This window comes from Castanea sativa, chromosome 6 (genome assembly GCF_040712315.1).
Source record: "Castanea sativa cultivar Marrone di Chiusa Pesio chromosome 6, ASM4071231v1".
In the NCBI taxonomy this organism is placed as follows: Eukaryota; Viridiplantae; Streptophyta; class Magnoliopsida; order Fagales; family Fagaceae; genus Castanea; species Castanea sativa.
In genome coordinates this window covers 35631793-35649585 of record NC_134018.1, presented here as the reverse complement: position 1 = coordinate 35649585, position 17793 = coordinate 35631793, and the positions used below count along the sequence as shown (strand labels likewise).

Here is a 17793-nt window from a genome sequence, read left to right as displayed (position 1 = left end):
GAGTCTAATGACTCAGTTTCTGGTCACTGAAATTAAGTCTTTTGGACTCCATTTTGCTACTCGGAAACCGAGTACATTAAACTCGATTTATAGGGGGTCCCGCCAGTCATGCTTTTTGGCTATGTGGATAGAGAACTCGAGTCCATTAGACTCGAGTTTTCCTTAGTGAAAATCGAGTCTAACGAACTCGATTTTAATGAATGGTCACCAGCCCCTTCACGTGTGGCATGTGGGTCCCAGGTAGGACCTTTTTTCCCCTTACCTGTCTCACTCAGTCTCTCTAGCTCTCACTCCCTCTCTTTAGCTCTCAATATTCACTTTTCAGCTCTCAGAAATTCCTTCACTCAGTCCACTCAGTCACAAACAAATCTCCCCAGCTCTCACACAACGCTCACCTCAAAAACTTTTCTCACAGGTAATGTTTTGTATATATTTATACTTCAGTTATGTTATATATTTATTGTGTTATGTTTTTACAATATTGGGAATATTTTTTGTTAGTTAATATTGTGATTATTTGCTAGGTTTTTTTATTTTATTTTATTTTAAATTTCAACATATTAGGAATATTTGTTTTTTTTTTTTTTGGTTAGTGTAAATATTGTGATTAATTTATTTGTTAGTATATTGTGATTATTTACTATTTTTTTAAATTAATATTATGATTAAATATTGTGATATGTTATTACAACATATTGGGAATATATATATATATATATTTTTTTTGTTAGTGTAAATATTGTGATTAAATTATTTGCTAAGTTTAAAAAAAAAAAATATTGTGATTAATTATTGGGAATATTTAGCACCAAATATTGTGATTAATTATGTTATTACAACATGGCACCAATATTTGTTTATTTTTTGTTAGTGTAAATATTGTGATTAAATTATTTTCTAGGTTTTAAAAAAAAAAATTAATACTGTGATTAATTATTGGGAATATTTAGCATTGGGGGAATATTTAGTACCAAATATTGTGATTAATTATGTTATTACAACATATTGAGAATATTTGTTTTTTTTTGTTAGTGTAAATATTGTGATTGATAATATGCCAGGTTTTGAAAAAAAAAATATTGTGATTAATTATTGGGAATATTTAGTACTAGATATTGTGATCAATTGTTAGGAATATTTAGTACTTTTAGGTTTATCATGGGTATGACATGGATTATGAGTTTGATACCTAAGATAGTATTTGTAGTCTTTTTAGCATAAATTATTTAAAGATATATTTGTTTAAAAATTTGTAACAGAGATTTCAATGGATAACTGGTTGGTATAATATTTTTGTTCATCATAACTTATTTGAATGGCTTTTGAAAGTCATGCCCCCAGAATGATTTGGAATTTTAAAAGAATATGAAATTGGTAATGACTATTTTTTTATGTGACCTGAGGTCAGTAAATGCAAATTTGGTTGAGGTTAGTATTATTGGCATTTCATACGCAAAGTTTTGTGACTAATGTTGATTGAGAATTATAATTTTGTCACTAGCACAATTACACTTGATGATCTATAGGTTGTCAATGATCCATATAAATATATACTATGGTGGACCCCTTAGCAATGCCAACCCTTATGATGGATTCCCATTTCAAGGTCCGGGTATCTAGATATTAACTCCAAAATCGAGTCATTTGGTCTCGAATTGTTAGATACCTAAATAATTTTAAAATTGTGCTAACTAACAAAATAGTTTGGCCTTTATAGTTATTTAAAAAAAAAAAAACCGTGATTTTATAATAATGGAACTCTAGATTTCAAAAACTTGGTGTGGAAGCAAATTTGAAATCGGTAAGGGGCCTTGGCATGGATAAATCAAATTTTACATTCTTAACAATCAAATTTCAAGTTATATGAATATATTTTTTGAAAAGGGATCAAAATTATTGGCAACGGTTTACAACAACGCGGTTGTTAGATGTCTTGTACTAAAGAGAGAGAAAGTAGATCTGGATCTCAAAGGAGAGGGAAATCAAATTTGAGATCTCAAAGGAGAGAGAAATCATATCTGGATCTCAAAAAACCCAAACTAGATATGAGATCTTGAAGGTTTTGAATGCTTTGATCAATACGAGTATGACCACCACACGTGGAAGCAAAAGAGAGATACAAGATGCTTTGATCGACCAAAATGACTAAACATGGCTAGAGAGTGCGAGCAATTTCTTGGGCTAAGGCAGCGTTAGAGTTTAAGTAAAGCAAAGGAGAAAGGGTTGAGAGGGAGATTTGTATTGAGGAATACAGCAAAGAGATTGATGCTTGTTTTGTTTGTACATAGTTTTTTAAAATGATATATCGTGCCAACTAACCTACTATTTCCTTCAAAATCTCCGACCACCGAACCAATCATTGTCGATAGCACCTAGGAATGGTACAATTGGCTTAGCTTCGATCGATTTCTTCGGTTCCAATTGAACATCCTTAGCCACATCATTATAAAAATGTCACCTCACCGTTCTGTTAGCTACTTATACACAAGAAAATTAATAGAATTTTTTAAAAGGAGAAACCAATGACTTGTTTTTTGGTTTTATAACCTACAGGACTAAATCCCTCATCAAAACTTCAAGTTCTAACAATGTATTTGGCCTTCGTCTTGTTACCCCCCCAAAAAAAAAAAAAAAAAAAAAAAAATATATATATATATATATATATATATATATATATATATATATATATATATATATATATATATATATATATATATATCTCAGAACTAGAAATTCAATTCAAGAGCAGCCCAATATTGCTAAAATAATATTACTCTAGCCATTGCTTTAACCTTCAAGGCCCAAACATATTACTGGTTTGTTGGGCTGCCATTGCCTCTCCAATTAGGGTTGGAGGATTAGAAGTGATTTGTGATTGTGTGAGCTATTAAAAGTCTTCGACTTTGGACTTCATATTTTTATTTTTATTAGAATTCGTGAGTTACAAATAGATTTCTGACACTATGGGCATGTTTGGTACATGTGTTTAAAAACATAATTTTTCAGTTTTTAAACAATATTACACGTATTTTTACATTTTTCATTCACATGTATTCTTAAAAAAACTAAAAACTGTTGTTTCAACACACGTACCAAATGGGTCCTATATATTCACACCACACTAGGTTGTCCAATTTTAATCCTAACCCTAAATTTCTTATCTCTCATCTTCAATATATATTTTCTTGTTCAATACACGCGCTCTTTCACAAGTCACAACATACAAATTATAGGGAGTATTCATAGTTCTCTTTTCTCTCTTAGCTCTGCTTTGAACACTATCCACCATGACTAGAGGCTAGAGCTTTGATAGCTTTCTTGTTCTCGACCTTTTTGTTTTCACTATTTGTTTCATCTCAAACATGCAAGACCGATACTTTCTCCAACCAGTATAGCTCATGTAACGATCTTCCTGTGTTGAACTCTTTCCTTTATTGGACTTATGATCCATCCACTAACACTCTTGATTTCGCATACCAACACACTGGAACCACATCCTCTAGCTGGATTTCATGGGCAATCAATCCACAACTAGTAAAGGAATGATTGGATCACAAGCACTCGTGTCTTACCAAGACTCCAATGGAGCCATGCACGCATACACGTCCTCAGAGATATATGGGATTCGATACAATGTTGCGAGAGAGTAGTTTGAGCTTTGAGGTAGCAGAGATTTCAGCTGTGCGTGAGAATAATGAGACAATTATCTTTGCCACTTTGGTGCTTCCTATGAATTTGACAAGGGTCAATCAAGTTTACCAAGTAGGGCCTGTGAATGGCGATGATGATAGTCTTGGCATGCATGCTTTGAGTGGAGACAATATTAAGTGAGTCCATGGGGAAACCAGATTTTCTCCCCGGACAAACAGTACTATTGAGCCAAGGAAAAGGGGATTCAAGACTTTGGCTAAAGAATTTAAGTTTTGCAATTTTGGTTGATTTAATTGACCATAAAAATTTTCTCAGATCCTTTGGCTGATCAATTTTATCTGGACTTTTCCTTGGTAGCAAATCTCACGGTATTCAAAATGATGCACATACCGCGATCGGCATAGTGCTTTTCTGCATTGCTACCCAGGTACTTTATAATTATTCTTAAATTTATTTAGAACAAAATATGATATATAATTTTCTTTATTTATTAATTTTTATATTTTATGTAATTTTCGAAAATTTTGGATTTTCCCCCCTTGATTTTAGGTGCATCTAATGCCTTTTAAGTTAAATTATAGTAGGTTATCAATTACGATTTCTTTAAGAATATAGATACCTTGCTAATCAAATTTTACAAAACCTATAAATTTTCCCTAAATCCTATAAATGAAAACTAAGTTTAGTTTTGAGTTAAAGAAAATTTCAAAGTTTTTTTTTCTCAATAATTTACGGTTGATTCCAAAGTTCTTGTTCTTTTTAGTTCGGTTATTATCTTGAAATGATATGCTTATCAGCTGATATCAAAGCCTTGCTCTTATCTAGGTTTGATGATTTCAACAAGATTCCCAAACAAGGATTGTGCGAACTACAATAAGCAATTGCTACACTTCTTGCTAGGAATCGTTCCACAAAAACACTAGTCAATATATTCATAGACACATTCCTAAATAGAACAAAACTTCATTATTTGATGGATAGATGTGTAAGTTGGATTTTATTGATTGAATTCTTAATTTGAAAGAATATTTGAATTATTGGGAGATCTATGATGAAGAAAAAGACAAGACTTGTGTCTAATAAATTGAATGATGAAGCCACCAAGTGGTGGGATGACATAAAAACTGATAAAAGGTGTTGAGGTAAGCATAAATTTGCTTTTGGCAAAGAATGAAGAAGATGGTTAATTTATGGTTTCCTTGTGATTATTATGATATATTACACTATATATTTGTTAATTATAGATATATAAATTCAGATTAAGAGGAAGTATTCAAAATTTGTCAACCATAAAATCAAAATTTTAACATCCAAGTTCATGTGTCGAGAAGATAAAGGTTTGAGGATTGATAATATAAAGCTGATTTTTAAAGAAGGCCTTGAAGAGGTTGGAACATATCAAGTTAACTGTTGCAAGTTCAACAATTTTATGTAAAAGAAAATTATTTACATGAAAATTGTTTTAAAGTTAAAGAGGAAAAGATGAATTTTCTCGAGACAATTGATGAAGATTATAGTGAGGCAAATTAGCATGAGGCAAAAATGTAGAGGTCATTGTCAAAGATCTCAATGAAATCAAGTTAGATGATTGCCATTCTGAAGATCCTATTAATTTAGTGGAAGGCAGTACATCCAATTTTGTTGATTTTATTGGACTTGAAAGGTTTGATTGGATCATTGAAAACTATTTGTGACTCTTGTCAATTGCATGGATACTAAGGAAAAAGATTCTTAAGTTGATTTGTTTACTCAATTTATGAGTTGGAAGTATGGAAAAAAGATCAAGTGGTTGAGGCATTCAAAAAATTAGCTTGCATGACATAGAAGATTCCAAATCTCAAATGATAACTGGAAAATGAGGTTTTTTTTTTTTCAACAAGAGGGGTCTGGGATAGAATATAAAGCATCATTTTTGTTATTGAATAATTTTGATATATTATTGTAATTTCCGAATTTTAGGTTTAGGGTTATTATTTCTTTGATTTTAGGCGCATTTAATGCTTTTCTAGTCAAATTAGAGTTCTATTATGGTAGGGTATCAATTAGGATCTCTTTTGGAATATTTTTACTTGCTAATCAAGTTTTACAGTTGGTCCTAAAGCATGTAAATGATAATTAGTTCAATTTTGAGTTAAATAAAATTTCAAAGTTTTCTTTCAATATTTTTTTGACAGATTTTGATATTTTTTCTTGTGGATTCAAGGGTTATTGTCTTGAAGTAGACGTGATATACTTCTTATGGCTTCGTAAGAAGCAAAACATATTTGCCTTTGAAAGAAAACCCTTGAATCCACCAAGAGAGAGCTTGGAAGCCACCATAAAATAATAGAGATAACTCTGAAAATTTTATTAAATTGAATAATTCAATTTTTGTTTACAAGATTGGAGTTCAAATTAAAGGCTTTGAAAAACTTGATTGAAAAGAAAAAAGATGCTAAAAGATATCCTAATTGTTACACTACCATAATAGGACCCTAGTTTTGACTAGAAAAGCATTAAACGCACCTAAAATCAAGAAAATAATTACTCTAAACTTAAAAAATAGAAATTACAAAGAAATGTAAGAATTAATAAATAAAAAAGATTATGTTCAATATTCTGTCCAACATCAGACCCTTTCACTTGAAAAAAAAAAAAAAAAAAAAACTTGTCCTTGAATATTAATTCGAGATTTGAAATCTTCCATACCAAGTAAACAAAGATTTTGAATACTTCAACCCCTTTGTCTTCTTTCTAACCTTGCAAGTCACCAATCTAGAAATTAAATTTTTTTTTCCTTGGTCTTCATGCAATTGGGAAGATTCACCAAGTAAGTCATTGGTCCAATTAAATCTTTCAATCCCAATAAAATCTAAAATTTTTGATGTGTTGACTTCCACAAAAGTCATAGGATTTTGAGATTTGTAACAACCTGATTTGATTTGATCGAGAACTTTGACAATTTTCTCTACAATTTCTTCCTCGTAATCTTTTTCTTCATTAAAATCTTCATAAATTGTCTCAAGAACATCCATCTTTTCCTCATTGACTTCAAGATAATATTTTCAAGAGAATTATATTTTTATTTGCACAAGATTGTTCAACCTGCGATGACAAAACTTGATCTTCTTCAATCTCTTCAATGTTTTCTTTAAAAATTGGCTTTGTCTTGTCAATCCTCAAATATATTTATTCTCTTGATGCATGGACTAGAGTACAATTAAAATAATTCCTTGGGTTAAAATCTTGAGTTTGTGGTTGTATAATGTAATGTAATCAATAATTGTATTTAACAATTGTATAATGCAATATATCATAACGAATCACGAGGAAACCAAAACTCAACTAATATCTTTTTTTATTCTATGCCAAGAATGAATTTTATGCTTACCTTGACGCTTTTATCATTTTCTATGTTATCCCACCATTTAGCAGCATTATCATCCAATTTATTCAATACAAGTCTTCTTTTTTTAATTACATATCTCCCAATAATTAAATATTCTTCCAAATCAAGAATCCAATCAATAAAATCCAACTTATGCATCGATATTTGATTCTTTTTTTGACCCAACCCAGGGGAGGAGGGGCTATATGGGACATCTATCTACGGGGTTTGAATCCCTCCTTGTCCACAATCGGCCAAAAAGGAAAGAGCCTTTACCCTTGGAGTAGGAAAATCATGATCGGGATAGCGGTTTTATAGGATTGGAGGCCAATATAAAGGCTCTAGAAAACTTGATTGACAATAAATAAAAAATGTTAAAAGAGAACTTTATTGATATTCTACCATAATAAGATCATAATTTAACTAGAAAAATATTAAATGCACCTAAAAAAAAAAAACACCTTAAACCTAAGAAAATGCCAAAAACTACAATGAAATATCAAAATTAATAAAAACAAAGATTATGTTCCATATTCTGTCATACATCATTTATATTGATTGGCTATATATGCTTTGCAATTAGTCAATTACTGTTCTCTCTTTCTTTTTATTTTTTTTGTGAGGCCAAAGAAGGATCACAAGCATCGAACAATTTGGAATCTTTACCACTATTTTATTGGATACACTATCATTATCCTCGGTATAATCAATGTTTACAATGGCCTCGACATTTTGGACCCTGGGAAGAATTTGGATATAGCATACTGTGTACTCCGTGATCCTTTTTTTTTTTTTGGTTGTATTGCGACCATGGCATTAGCAATTTTCTATTATTTGAAAATCAAGAGGAAAGAGGATGATTTTGGGAATACTCCATGATAAAAGAGGAGAAAAGCTTGATAAAGAGAGAGTAGTGTGCCTTTTCTTTCTAGTTGCCTCACTTGTCTATGCCTACTGCTAGCCCTGAGTAGATTCAATATCCTTGGCATTTCTTGCCAACAATTTTGCTACTTTGTTGAGGTTTTTTTGTGTACATGACTACTTGCTCACTCCCAAATGTATGAGATCGTAACAATATAATTCTCGGACTATCGAGGTTGAACCACAAGTAGTAGAGTAAATTCAAAGACAATATAATTAAATAACAATTTGGGTGAAGAAGAAAAGTACTTTTGCTACGTGATTGTTAACAAGAATAGTAATAAAAACTGATTTAAGTCAATAATGTAAATATTAGAGCATCGGTAGGACTTATATTGGGTCGGGTCGGGTCGGTTTTACTACCACCCGCAACCCAACCCGATAACAATCATGTTCATCAGGGAGAAACCCGACCCAACCCAAAAAGTACGAGTCTCGGGTCAGGTAGGGTTGGGTGGGTGGTTGGGTATTGGGTCGGGTCTATCTTTTTTTTTTTTTTTTTTTTTTTTTTTCTCCAAATTGCGTGAAGATGAAACTGGGAAAGGCCTAAAGAAACATTGAAATAGCCACCACTTTAATGAGCTATTAATGGGGAAAAAATTACTTACCCTATTACCCAAACTTGCCATTTAAAAGTTGTCATGGTTATATTTTTATTTTTAAACTTCCATGTTTGAAGGATCTCCACTTTTTATGATAATAAATGTTAATTCATTTTTCTTTTTCAAGTTAATGCATCATGCATGTCTGTTTAGGCAATATTTTATTGAAATTATTTTACTAATTTAGTGATTTACATTAATGTGAAAAATTAAATTCAATAATTTATTTATTGTCATATAGGCTTAATGGTCGTGATTTCTTGATTAGGCAACAAACTTTTTCAATTTTTTTCCTTGTGTACATCTTGACCTCATTGAATGGGAAAATAAAATTCACCTTTTTTGTTTACATCAGCACTAGGCTTAGTTTGGAAATATACTTTCCAATAAGAAACAAGATCCTTGATATAATTAGAACCGAAATAAAATATTTTTTAAACAACAATTTGACTTTCATTATGGTAAATATTATTGTTAGAGTTATTCCTTTTCTTTTTTTTGTAAATTCAAATTATTTTATTATCATTTTAACCTTCATTTGGATGGAAAGTATTGTCATTAGAAAATTATGCTACAATAAACTAAATTATGCTAAAAATTATATTTGGAAATATTGCAAGAAAAGACCATTACTATTTAAATAAAAGCAATATATAAAAAAAACATTTGAATGTTTCAGGAAAATGTCACTATTTCCCCATATTTCCCTTGTTTAAAAACAACATCTTGGACCACTTCATCAGTCCAAGTTCTGAAGAATTTTCGAACCTCATTTTCAATTTGAAAGTCAAATTTAAACCCATCACTTTGCTAGGGTTAAAGGGTTATGTTTAAATTTTTCCCCAAAATTCATTTTGCTCAGCCTCCATTCAAAACCCTAATGTCCAAGTGTCCAAAAAAGATAAAACTTTTACTATTTTAATTTTTGTCTAGATTTACAGCAGTAACTTGTGAGTTAATTTCGGCCTTCAAGAATTGTGAATTTTGAAAAACTCAAAACTGGAAAGTTGTAGATATTTACGTCACAGTTCCAACTGATCTAACTTTGTGTCAATTGGATATTTGAGGAGAGAGATACGCCAAAATACTGATCAGTGCTCAAATCTGATTTTTCATTTTCAGATTCTACCTCTTTAATTTCTTTTCCTATTTGAAGCTTCCAAACATGGTAGACGACCCAAGCACTCCATCTGCACCTCCTTAGATATTTAAGCATGGTCCTTCAAAAAGAATCACATTGAATATTTATACTATATAGAAGAAACATAACCCCTATCCCTAGCAAAGAGTTTAGGGTGCCATTAGAGAAAGGAGAATATAAGGTTTTTTTCCCCAAAATTCGTTCTACTTAGCTTCTATTCAAAACCATAACGTCCAAATGCCCAAAGAAAATAAAACTTTTACTATTTAAATTTTCGTCCGGATTTATAGCAGTAATTTGTGAATTAATTATGGCCTTCAAAAATTGTGAATTTCGAAAAACTCAAAACTGAAAAGATGTAGATATTTAAGTCATGGTTCCAATCCATCTAGCCTTGTGTCAATTGGATATTTGAGGAGAGAGATACGCCCAAAATACTGATCAGTGCTCAAATCTGATTTTTCCTTTTCCTTTTCATATTCTACCTCTTTGATTTCTTTCCTTATTTGAAACTTCCAAACATGGTAAATGACCCAAGCGCTTTAGCTACACCTCCTTAGACATTTAAGCATTGTCTTTTAGCTCCCCTTTAATTCTAGTTTGGTCTCCATTCTCTCACAAATTCCTGCAAACTCATCTTTTTCACATGATTTCCTGAAAGTAGAAAATTACACGCAATGAATAATATCTTATTTAAGAAATTATATAAAAATAAATAATAGAGACTAATGTAAATCATGACTTAATTATACAAATTAAGTATAGTAATAAGAAGATAACGCCTACATAAATATATAACAAATATACATTTTAAGACGTTATCAATGATTAATAGACATTAGTCAATGATTGATACCAATGCAACATTATTGGCATTTGGTGGTTCTTGCTAACAATTGTTTGGAAATTAGATATTTTTATTATGGAGAATCCTTCACCTTTCTCCAGTTTTACCTTTCACTAGTATAAAAATTTCACCCAAAGAATCAATATAAAAAATTGAGAAGGTGAAGGATTCTCTGTAAAAACATCTTCATGATTATCCAATATTTCCAAATTTATCGATCAAAATGCTGCCTTAGTACTTAAATAAAAAAGTTAAAAAAAAAAAAAACTAAACTGAGGCTAGGTTTATTTCTAATTTCTAAATAATAGTAGTAAGGTCCTGTTAATGGATGTTCTTGGATATTTGTTAATGGGCTATTCAAAAAAGTTTTGATACGTGGGTTCTAGTTAGCTCAACTGGTAAAGTCTCTGATGGTTATATAGGAGATCTGAGATTTAATTCTCGCCTATACCAAAAACTGATTGGTGTCTTGGTTTGATGATAAAGAGCTATCATTAGGAGCGGATGCCATAAGTTGAAAATTTTAAAAAAACAAACAATTTTGATACCACTTCCATATGAAATATAAAAAAGGGCCAAAAAAATAAATTGTTTTTCTTTTCCCATAAAAAATTAAAAAAAATATTACCCAAACTAATTCTCTTAGTGCATCGGTTAACTTTTCCTATAGATTAGTTTTGATACAACTTCCATAAAAAATATAAAAATTTGCCACAAAAAAAATGTTTTTCTTTTCCCATAAAAAGTTAAAAAAAAAAAAAAAAACCCAAATTAATTCTCTTAGTGCATCCGTTAACTTTGCATCCGTTAACTTTTCCTATAGATTATAGTGGTAATAAACTCGTATATCCATAAACTTAAAGTATTTTAGTTTTTCTTGAACCAATTCCTTTAGGGCATCTATTCACTTTTCCCATAGAAGTAATAAACAAGCTTGTATAACAGTAAAAAGTATTTCAGTCTTTCTTGAGGCATGTGTGCCATTTTTTTTTTAGTTAAATTTGTGGCACATAAACTGTTTTACATACGCCCAATCAAATCATTTCATTCCAGCGCTCAATTCTCCTAGACTAGTTCCACTAGTTCTTCAAGTTCGTTATATACTCAGATCAAATCCCAAGATTTCTTCGAGCTCTGGCAAATTTAAATTTTAGGTGCAATTCATGTTCCCATGTCTAAGGGGCTATTAATCTAATTATTTCTGGGGATTATTTTTCTTGATAACATCTGTTTGGAAGTCACCTTCTTAGTCCATTTAGTTACAATCATTTTAAGCAAACATAACTATTAAATTGCTCTAACAGACATATACGCAGAAACTTTTAACAGTTCTATAACAAACACAAGACGTAAAACTTTGTTTATCAGCTAAAACTCAAGACTCATCAGTGTCTTCTTTGTATTCTTTTTCTTCTACATCTTCCAAATCATCTTCTCCTTTTTCTGATTCTTGTTCATTGCCATCCTCCAAATCTTCTGTCACTTCAGTTGTCTCGTCAATGCTTGTTTGTTCTGTATCTTTTTCTACTTCATTGATATTACCGCTGCTTGTGTCTTGTTGAATGCCACTGGCTTCATGCTCTTCTGATGACTCTCTCACTTTGTCTAGTTTCCGCTTTCTATCATCCAATATAATGTTGCTCACATCACCATTGGCAGTTCCATTTTTCAGAAGCTGGACTACTTTTGGAAAATTATGGGGATTTTCCAACATTTCTTGTCCACTTACCACTTGATGATTTGTATCAGCATTAACAAGATTGCTAGTCAGATCTTTTCCATCTGAAGAATCAACAGCTTTTCTTACTTCCATTGGGTCATTAACACCCATCTCTCCTCCCTCTCTTTCCATTTTATCCTTGTTCTCAGTAGTCCTTCCCTTCAATCCATCTTGATCCCCTAAAAAAAAATTTCTACTTTTCATTCTCACTGCTTTATCATTTACTGAATTCCCATTGTTCTCCAACCACCTATTCTTGACAAGCACTCTCCATTTCTTTCCCTTTGTTTTACTAGCATGGCCATGTTTCCCTCTCATTCTAGAAATTCTACCAATGCTAGAATTCTCCGGTTCTTCTAATTTTCTCTCATCCTTATGAATCTCATCAAGTTCCTGACGGTCACGTTCTTGAGAATTTTCAAGTTTTCCTATTACTTTCATCTCATCATCTCTTTTGCCAATGCCAAAATCACCCCCATTTTGAGAATCTTCATTTTTATTTCCTTGAACCTCTTCAATAGGCTTCTCAATAACATAGCTTCCATTTTTAAGACCATCTTGCGAATTTTCTAGTTTTTGCATCTGTTCTCTCATCATCTCCCTCCTTGTAGTATCTTCTGCTTTATTTTCAGTTCCTTCTTCAACTCTTACTATACTCCCAGCCTCTCCAAAATTGTTCGATTTAAGTTCATTTCCATCTTCACTTGTTGAATTTTCATCGCGCATGTAATTACCGGATTCTTGTAGTTGCTCACCCTCTTTATTACTCATAATGACCTCACTTTGATCTTGTCCTGCCACACTTCCATTCACAGTTAAATTCACAGGTGGGCTTGATGGGTCATCAGTACTTACTGACCAAACCTTAACTGGGTACTCAAGACGGTGTTTCAAATCCTCGATTTCCTTCTGCTTCAAGCTTTCCATTAGAGTTATCAATTGAGAATTTTCTTTTCCTGGATCAATCTCTTTCTCACTTAACATTTTGAACTCATTCTGCTTCTCCTCGAGTGCAGACTCCATGGTTCTCTTTTCATCTTTTAGTGAATCAATAGTAGACTGCTTCTCTAGAATCCTTCTGTCAAGCTCCATCTTTTGGTTTCTAAGGGAGTATATCTTTGCTTTCATCTCTTCATTCTTCCTTTTCATTTCTTTGGAGTAGTCTTTTTCCTTCTGTATGATTGAAGAAATTGTAGTAGTGTTGAGAACAGCTAAATATTCAACATTTTATTTCTTCAATGCTAACAAATAATTCAATAGTTAATTTTTCAATTTTATGGTGAGTGTATGCACACCAAAATGGGAATGTGCTAAAAAAATCATCACAATTTTTGAACCAATACCTTACGAGTAAAAGGGTTGTAAAAACAGGAAAATGATGTGCAGGCAAAAGGCCAATATATGATTAATAAAGATAAACTTCTAAATTGACTAATTAAGCATGATCATGATGTGTATTTAGACTCTTTACATCTTCTTAATTTTATAGAGCAAACATAACATAACTATTGGCTACGGCGTGCTTTTAGATCTACAATTTTCTCCATGCTTAAACCAGACCCTTTAATTTTGTAATAAAAGTAAAAAATTGTGATTTGCTCTTATTAGATCAATATAGTTGAATATATATACTTTAAACTGGGCTAAAATCCTGTGCCAAAAGACAACATGCATTTTAGTTGCACTATTAGTTAATTCCAGCATCAAAATACATTCAAGAAAGGAATACCAGGAAGATTTGGCTATCTAATTCTAGTGTGATCTGAAATGCTCTAAGAGTGCCCAAGTTTACTCTACAGTTGTGATCCCCATGGTTGTGGCTGCTTTGCAGCATCCACAACCTGAATGAGAGCATTTTGTGTTGGAGCTACTGAAGGCTTGGGAACTATCCTTCAGTTCATGGTCTCATTGAAATGAGAACTCAGAATGGCTAGCTAGAAATATGCTTTGAGAAAATATGAATCAGACAACAATATCCAAATGCTTTGTGCTAGGGATTTCAATGAGCTAATTGAGCCACACATCTGTGGCTTCTAGTCTCATAGTCATGGCTACCTTTACTATGGTCCAATTTTCACTGGAATTAGGAGTATTTGAGGTTATATTTGAAACATGTGAGGCTCAGACCATTTTTATCAATCTCCTACAACTTCAGCTTTATATTATTTACCTAGTTATGGTCATTTAGTTAAACCAGTGCTTTTAATTCTTCCAGGTTTTCGCTAGTGGTGTTTTAGTTGCTCATCACAAAGTGACAATACTATGGCTTCTCTCAATTGTTTTCAATTTGTATTCAGTAAAAACAAATGTTATTGGACGGTGGAATTGCCTGTCTTTTTAGGCAGTCTGCATTTTCTGAAATCGTAATGTAATCTTTTTTAGCAATAATATATTTCTGACTTTTAATAATTTTTTAAAGAAAAATATCGTGTTTCCTTTAGGCTGTTTGGACCAATTAATATTAAAACACCATAGAACTATAGAAGAAAACCATAGAAGGGCTTTACCCCCCCCCCCCCCCCCCCCAAAAAAAAACTATAGAAGGGCTACACCAATTGGTAAAGATAGTGGGTTAATCCCATGTTGAAAAATGATCATGAATTAAAAGAGAGTTAAAATATGTGCGGTGTATGTAAGAGTCAAAACTTTTTTTGATATACATTATTGTCAATATCTTTAAAGACATTCTGCCATCTTCATGTGCGGATTAAAATACTTAATATTCTTAAACAAAAAATGGTAAGAGTTAGATACAATTTTTACGTTTTGAATTAATTTCCAATTGTGAATTGAATTGAAACAAAATAATCTCGTTTATACTGCGTTCATCAATCCAAATTTATGGTTGAATTTGAATTTAATTGAAAAACTAACAATATAGAAGGGCTACACCAATTGGTAAAGATAGTGGGTTAATCCCATGTTAAAAAATGATCGTGAATTGAAAGAGATTTAAAGTAAAAAATAATTGTGAATTGAAAGAAATTTAAAGTTTGTATTGTTTATATAAGAGTTAAACTTTTTATTTTTATTTTTATATACATTACTGTCAGTATTTTTAAAGCATTCTACTATCTTCAATACTTAATATTTTTAAACAAAAAATAATAAAAGTTAGATACAATTCTTACGTTTGGAATTAAATTCCGGTTGCGAATTGAATTGAAACAAAATAACCTCGTTTATACTGCATTCATCGATCCAAATTTATGGTTGAGTTTGAATTTAATAGAAAAACTAAAAATACAGTTCTACCCACCAATATTTTGTCGTTTACCATTTTAAAATGGCTATTAATGTTTTCTATTTAAAGAAATGTAATAAATAAAAGAATGCATGGTGCTTCATACGTGGCGTGCAAGGAAAATTACTAGTCAATAGCAAATTGCATGAGAGAGAGAGAGAGAGGGATTGACCTGCAAGAGGAGCTGAAAAGAAATGAGTTCCTGATCTTTCTCTTGAACAAGAAGGTTGAAGATGCGCCTCTCTCTGAGTTTATGAAGGAGCATGACACCAAGCAATGCCGCCCCAAATGCCAGCAGCAACATCAACCCGTATGGCTTCCCCCTATGGCTATGCCCACCACCATTAGTGTTGCTATTACCCTTATGATAAGATCCACCCATTGCTATAAATAACGAGATCAGAGTTTCCTTTTATCTTGTTGGACCAAACAAAACAGAAGGGAAATTAAGCAAGAACGAAAGAGAAAGAAGGAGATGGGTCTCTCTCTAGTATTTTCTACAATGAGAGTTTTATATATGTTAGATTAGAATAGAGTTCTTTGGTTGCTTGTCATTTAAAAAGAGCCATGCAACTACTCTCTCTCTCACGAGCGGAGTTAACAATGCTAAGGAAGCATGGGAACCGTGTCTAGGCGCTGATTCTGGAAGTTATTGCCTTTTTATTTGTGCTCTCCAATGTTGTCACTTTCTTTTACTATAATGCCCTTTTTCAATTATTTTTTATGAATGTCCATAAAAAGATAACCAATAAAAAAAAAATTGGTACCTCTTTTTGAACTACACACCAGGAATTTTTATTTTATAAGAATTCTAAAAACTTAAGTGAGAAAAAAAATAAAAAATAAATACCCATCCTATGAGGTTCTCATATCATGAGTTTATAAGAATTTGGTCAATTCGATGGTTATTGTCATTTGCACAAGCCTGAAGAGTTATGAAGATTTTACTTAAGAAGTTTCATCTTAAAAAAAATAAATGAAACAATTGACAATAAGCACGGAGCTGTATGCCTTTCTTAAGCATAAAAGTTTCAGTCAACTACATCTTACTTAATGGCCTACCATTGTTTAAGGCACAAGACAGTTCCTAGACATAAAGGGTATACAGGAGTAAAGGAAAATTTTCTTTTAAGCATCTCCAGTAGTGTAACCGTTTTCTCGCGTGTATATATCAAAACTTTACAATCTTTTTTTTTTTTTTTTTTTTTTTGTTGATAAGTTTTTATTGATTTTTATTTAAACCCTTTATTGATATAATTTTTTTATTTACCAGTAACAATCGAGAAGATTTAGTACTACATAAATTGTTATAACTTTTGCTACAACTATCTTATGTGTCAAACTGTAACTAGCTTTCTGTCACTTTGACATAGGCCCATCACTTTTTCTCCACTATTCACATTCTGCCACGTGAATAATTGTGATATAAATTGTACCATTTTATATGATATTAGAATTTTTCTTAACAATGTGTCACATTAATTAGGTGTGAACTTTTGTGTGTCTATAGACCAAGTTAGAGACTTTCTAAGTTTCTATCCTTTTTCTATTCTATATAATATTATCTTTATTCTTTCCTAAATATTCTTTTACTCATTCTTTCAAATTCACTTTTTCACTTCTTCTTTGTTTTCTTTGGTAAAAAAAAAAAACCCCCTTTTGCTAATGAACAATGACTTTTTAAACAAAGAGAGTCACTATTCATAAGCAAAGAAAAAAAATCTCTAAATAGAAAAATTGTAAAACTATATTAATTTTAAAGGTTTACTCTTTAGAATAGAGAAGATTTTAGCTTATATTGCGTGCCCCTAAACAATTCCTTCAAAAAATTTATAGGTGAGAGGGCTATGGATGATTATTTTCGACCAAGTAACACTAATACACCCAGTTCCAACATAGCAAATCACTGAGGTGGCAAAGTCTTTGACAGCAAATATTGGCTCTTGCTAGTCTTTGAGGTGTGCACTCTTAGCTGTTGCACTGCAACAAATTGTAGCTACTACTTTTTTGATAATCACAACTTGTAGCTACTAGTAGACTATTGGATGAATTTGTTTTATAAACTTACACTAACTAGTGACTCTGACATTGCTTGTTGCCTTCCAAGACATAAAGAGTGCCATAGCCCGTTAAACCCGACCCATCCAACCAACCCAACTCAGCCCAAATACTAAAGAGTGGCTTCAACCCCTCAAAATTTTATAAAATGTTTATATTATTGTTTGTGTGTATTTATAGACAACACTATAATTTATTAAATCATAATTCTATTAAGATACTATATGTCAAGTGATAATGCC

The 17793-nt window shown here is 31.6% G+C and overlaps 1 protein-coding gene and 1 pseudogene across 1 annotated transcript; one reads left to right on the top strand and one right to left on the bottom strand.

Annotated features, from left to right (window-relative positions):
- Positions 1-2963: 2963 nt before the first annotated feature.
- On the top strand, positions 2964-3831 carry LOC142639865 (cytochrome b561 and DOMON domain-containing protein At3g59070-like; annotated as a pseudogene).
- Positions 3832-11759: 7928 nt separating this feature from the next.
- LOC142641501 (uncharacterized) lies at positions 11760-15966 on the bottom strand. Its single transcript, XM_075815936.1, has 2 exons — positions 15666-15966; positions 11760-13422 (listed from the first exon to the last, which is right to left on the bottom strand). Exons 1-2 carry the CDS (start codon positions 15873-15875, stop codon positions 11905-11907), a joined length of 1728 nt encoding a protein of 575 aa, XP_075672051.1. The 5' UTR covers positions 15876-15966; the 3' UTR covers positions 11760-11904.
- Positions 15967-17793: the final 1827 nt, after the last annotated feature.

What these genes read in the sequence shown, in the direction of transcription:
- LOC142641501 (XM_075815936.1), bottom strand. Translation starts at nt 15,875, where the DNA reads ATGGGTGGATCTTATCATAAGGGTAATAGCAACACTAATGGTGGTGGG. An exon ending in CTTTTCAGCTCCTCTTGCAG is followed by an intron (nt 13,423 to 15,665) that starts GTCAATCCCTCT and finishes TCAATCATACAG; the next exon opens with AAGGAAAAAGACTACTCCAA.